The 3,970-nt window shown below is 35.1% G+C and overlaps 1 protein-coding gene across 1 annotated transcript in view; it reads left to right on the top strand.

The window, feature by feature from the left end:
- Nucleotides 1–3,970, top strand: part of LOC106883544 (tight junction protein ZO-1) — a 593,195-nt gene that overhangs the window by 535,313 nt on the left and 53,912 nt on the right. The window contains exons 20-23 of the mRNA XM_052975956.1: nt 872–954; nt 1,654–1,864; nt 2,870–2,967; nt 3,252–3,479. Coding sequence (XP_052831916.1) covers nt 872–954; nt 1,654–1,864; nt 2,870–2,967; nt 3,252–3,479 — 620 coding nt within the window. The remainder of the gene's footprint in view (nt 1–871; nt 955–1,653; nt 1,865–2,869; nt 2,968–3,251; nt 3,480–3,970) is intronic.

Here is a 3,970-nt window from a genome sequence, read left to right on the forward strand (position 1 = left end):
TTTAATTATTCATTTAGTGTCTGGGTAATAACAAAATGTTATTGCCTTAGATTGATTTAATTTAAATTTCAACACTTTAAAATGAAATTTTTCCATCATAGCACAGAGGTGGTCTTAGGTTGGTACACTAAAAGGGTTTAGCTTTTCACTGAACAACTATGTAGGGAAGCAATTAGCATTCTTGGTTACAAAATATTTCTGAAAGGGCCACCCACAAAGATAAAAGCTTTTACTTCTTAAATCTTTTTTTTTTTCTTTTTACTTGCTTCTGTCATTTGGCCATGCTGGGGCACCACCTTGAAGTGCTCAGTTGAAAAGATCCCCCCCCCCCACTCCCAGTACTAATCTTTTAAGTTTATGCTATCAGGCTCTTTTGCCTAACTGCTGAGTTACTGGGACATAAACAAACCAACAATGGTTGTCAAGTGATGTGATGGGTATCTCTCCAGGTCAAATCACTTCTCTGCATTGAGAGGTCACAGCTCAGGTACCATGGATATGTGATTAGAATGCCACTGGAAACAATTGCAAGATGATTGGATAATATCCATGGTCTCATTTGGTCATTGGTCATGCTTGGGAATCCAGCTGAAATGGCCAATAATGGTTATTTCTCCCAGGAATTGTGGGAGAAGATGGATAGATGGAAATTGTATGGATGCTCATTGGTTGGATTTTACCAATACAGTATTGTTACACTGATTCAGTCTGAGAATCATTAATGATATACATATCTGCCACCAACATTATCAAAACTAATGCAGGATCAATCATCATCGTGTGTGTCTGTGCATGTGTGCGCATGCACTTTTGTGTCCCTAGATTATTTTGTTCCCTCTGATGACAATATGCTCCCTATTTTCGTTAACAGAGAAGAGTGGTCATGAAGATGACGGTAGGAAAAACCGAACAGGTGTTGTGAAACTTAGTGCTATTAATGGTGTTATGACTCAGGTAAGGAATTTTTAATTTCTTGAAAATATTTAATTTATTAACACCCAGACCATCTGAAAAAAGTTCAGGACTAAATGTCATTAAGTCCCCCAATATATATATATCATCATCATCATCGTTTAACGTCCGCTTTCCATGCTAGCATGAGTTGGACGATTTGGCTGAGGACTGGTGAAACCAGATGGCTACACCAAGCTCCAATCTGATTTGGCAGAGTTTCTACAGCTGGATGCCCTTCCTAATGCCAACCACTATATATATATATATATATATATCAATCATCCAAGAATGTGTTCACTCTATCTTATGAACCTCACTCTACTTTAAAATAAAGCATATATGCATTTAAAGACATATTTATGTATATATGTACATACACACACACACACACACACACACATACATGTATAAATGCATACGTATTCATTTGCTTGCTTTATGCCTGTTTTCTATGCCGGCATAGGTTGGACCGATGCTTATCTGAGGCAGTATTTTATAGTTGGATGCTTTTCCTGTCCCTTACCCTTATCTGCTTTTCAGGAAAGGGATTTGAAAGTGCAGAGCTACAGGAGGGAATGTGTCTGTGGGAATGAGCATGTATGTGAACATATGTCTGTTAATTTATGTGTGTGACTACTGTATGCCTGTGTGTTTATGATTTTATTGTCTTGTATTGATTTTTTTTTTCACCATCTCCAGAATAAACACTGTCTGTTGGATATTACTCCTGATTCAGTTGAAAAGCTCAACTTTGCACAATATTACCCTTTGGTAATTTTTGTGGCATCAGAGACGAAGGCTGCTATGAAAGATGTTCGTTCACGGTGGGCCAAAAACTCAAGCAAGAACTTGAAAAAGCTCTACGAAGAATCGATGAAATTAGAAAAGTTCTACAGTTATTTATTTACAGGTAATTAATGTTTTATCATAGTTACAAGGATTTTAGGAGATCTTTTGTCAGTGGTGAAAGTGGCTGGTCCTCTGAGATTTGTTGGAGAAAAGAAAGAAATTATTTCAGACAAGTGGACTATTTTAAATGCTCCTGTGAGTCATCTGATGGTGCTATTAAAATGGACACTGGGTTTACTTTAGCACCCAAGAGCAACAACAATTCTCCAAAGAACTTCTACATAGGCACAGGTGGTGTGGTGTGATGTGAGCAAGATTTGGTTGCAATTACAGGCAAATTAAGTGACTCTCGTTAGTTCTCTATATTACAGTAAATCAGTTCTGTGATTACAAGTTTGTCCTTAATTCTCATGTGACTTGATCTGGTGTCATATGTTAAGAATGATATGATTAAATCATGGAAGACTAATTTTAGCTCTTTGAAATGCACAGACACATTTATATTCACTTTTATTTTGTTTTGTGGTAAAATCATGGGATGCCAGTGTTTCTCCTTTCTCTACTCACTGTCTTCGGCACTTGACATTTTTATAGATAACCCATTTCTTGGTCCAAAAAAAGGTTCTAACTGTAATTCCTGGCATAGAAATTGAATTTTTCAGACCAAAATTTACAGCCAATAAAGGTAACTTGACTGATATACCGAGAGAACTTTGAAGGATGAAAAGTTCTGAGTGAAATGCAACAGGATTTGAAAAGATAGTGATGTTTGAACATTTACGCTATATACTATGTTGGCTTGTATGCCAGAGAAGTATTGCACCTAGTCCATATTATCTAAGTGTGCACCTATTCCATATTATCTAATATGGTTTTTTTTCTTTTAAGATGGCAAGGTTTGATTTGAGAAAGTTTTGACTGCTATTTCTAACAGGACAAGCAACTATGTAGAGAAGTTGCTCCCTCGTTCACTTATATGATCATGATGCTGACACTTGTAATCCTATCTATTTCATTGAATTACTCCTTTAATTTTGCTAAGTAACTATTAATTGTATTCCAACAGGTACAATTATCCATAATAGCAGTGATAGTTGGTATCGTAAATTGAAAGAAATGATTGACTTCCAGCAAAAGCAACAAATATGGATATCAGAAAAACCGGTCTGTTATTATTCCAATCTTTTCCTTTTCTTGATATCGTCAGCATTTAATGTCTCTTTTGTCTAACCAACGCTTTACAATTCAACTCTTCCACTGCTCTATTAGGAAAAAAAAAAAAAAGGAAATCTTATTGAGAACCCAAATAGTAGATATATAGTTAAAAATACAAATACAAAAATACAAATAGATAATAAATTAATTAATATATAAAAATACAAATTGATTAATTAATCAATAAAAAAATTAATAAAGATATTAATTTCCATCTCTTGTCGTGTTTTCAGCTGACAGATTCTAAGCATGATGATTTCTTGTTTCCAATGTCAACCCGACTCAGTATGGTGGCCTCACCTGAGACAGAACAAGCGCTAAATCGTCCCGTTGATGACATTGATACGTTACCTATTAAAACAGCTCCACTCATGCGCTCCTCTTCAGACCCCAGCATAGCAACAATTGATAGAATTCCAGCCATAGCGACATACCCTTCACCCCCAAACTACAAACGAAAAGTAAGTACATCTGTATGATTATTATCATTATTATTGTTATTGTTATTATTATTATTGTTATTATTATTATCATTATTATTATTATTATTGTGGTGGTGAGCCGCCAGGATCATTAGCATGCTGGGTAAAATGCTTCACAGCATTTCGTCCATCTTTACATTCTGAGTTCAAACTCTGCTGAGGTCAACTTTACTTTTCGTCCTTTTGGGGGTCGATAAATTAAGTGCCTATAGTAGAAAGGATTGTTGTTGTTATTATCATTATTATTACTATTATTCGCCGAGGTCGACTTTGCCTTTCATCCTTTCGGGGTCGATAAATTAAGTACCAGTTACGCACTGGGGTCGATGTAATCGACTTAATCCCTTTGTCTATCCTTGTTTGTCCCCTCTATATTCAGCCCCTTGTGGGCAATAAAAAAAAGAAATAATAAATTATTATTATTATTATTATTATTATTATTATTATTATTATTATTATTATTATTATTA

Source organism: Octopus bimaculoides, chromosome 23, assembly GCF_001194135.2.
Source record: "Octopus bimaculoides isolate UCB-OBI-ISO-001 chromosome 23, ASM119413v2, whole genome shotgun sequence".
NCBI lineage: Eukaryota > Metazoa > Mollusca > Cephalopoda > Octopoda > Octopodidae > Octopus > Octopus bimaculoides.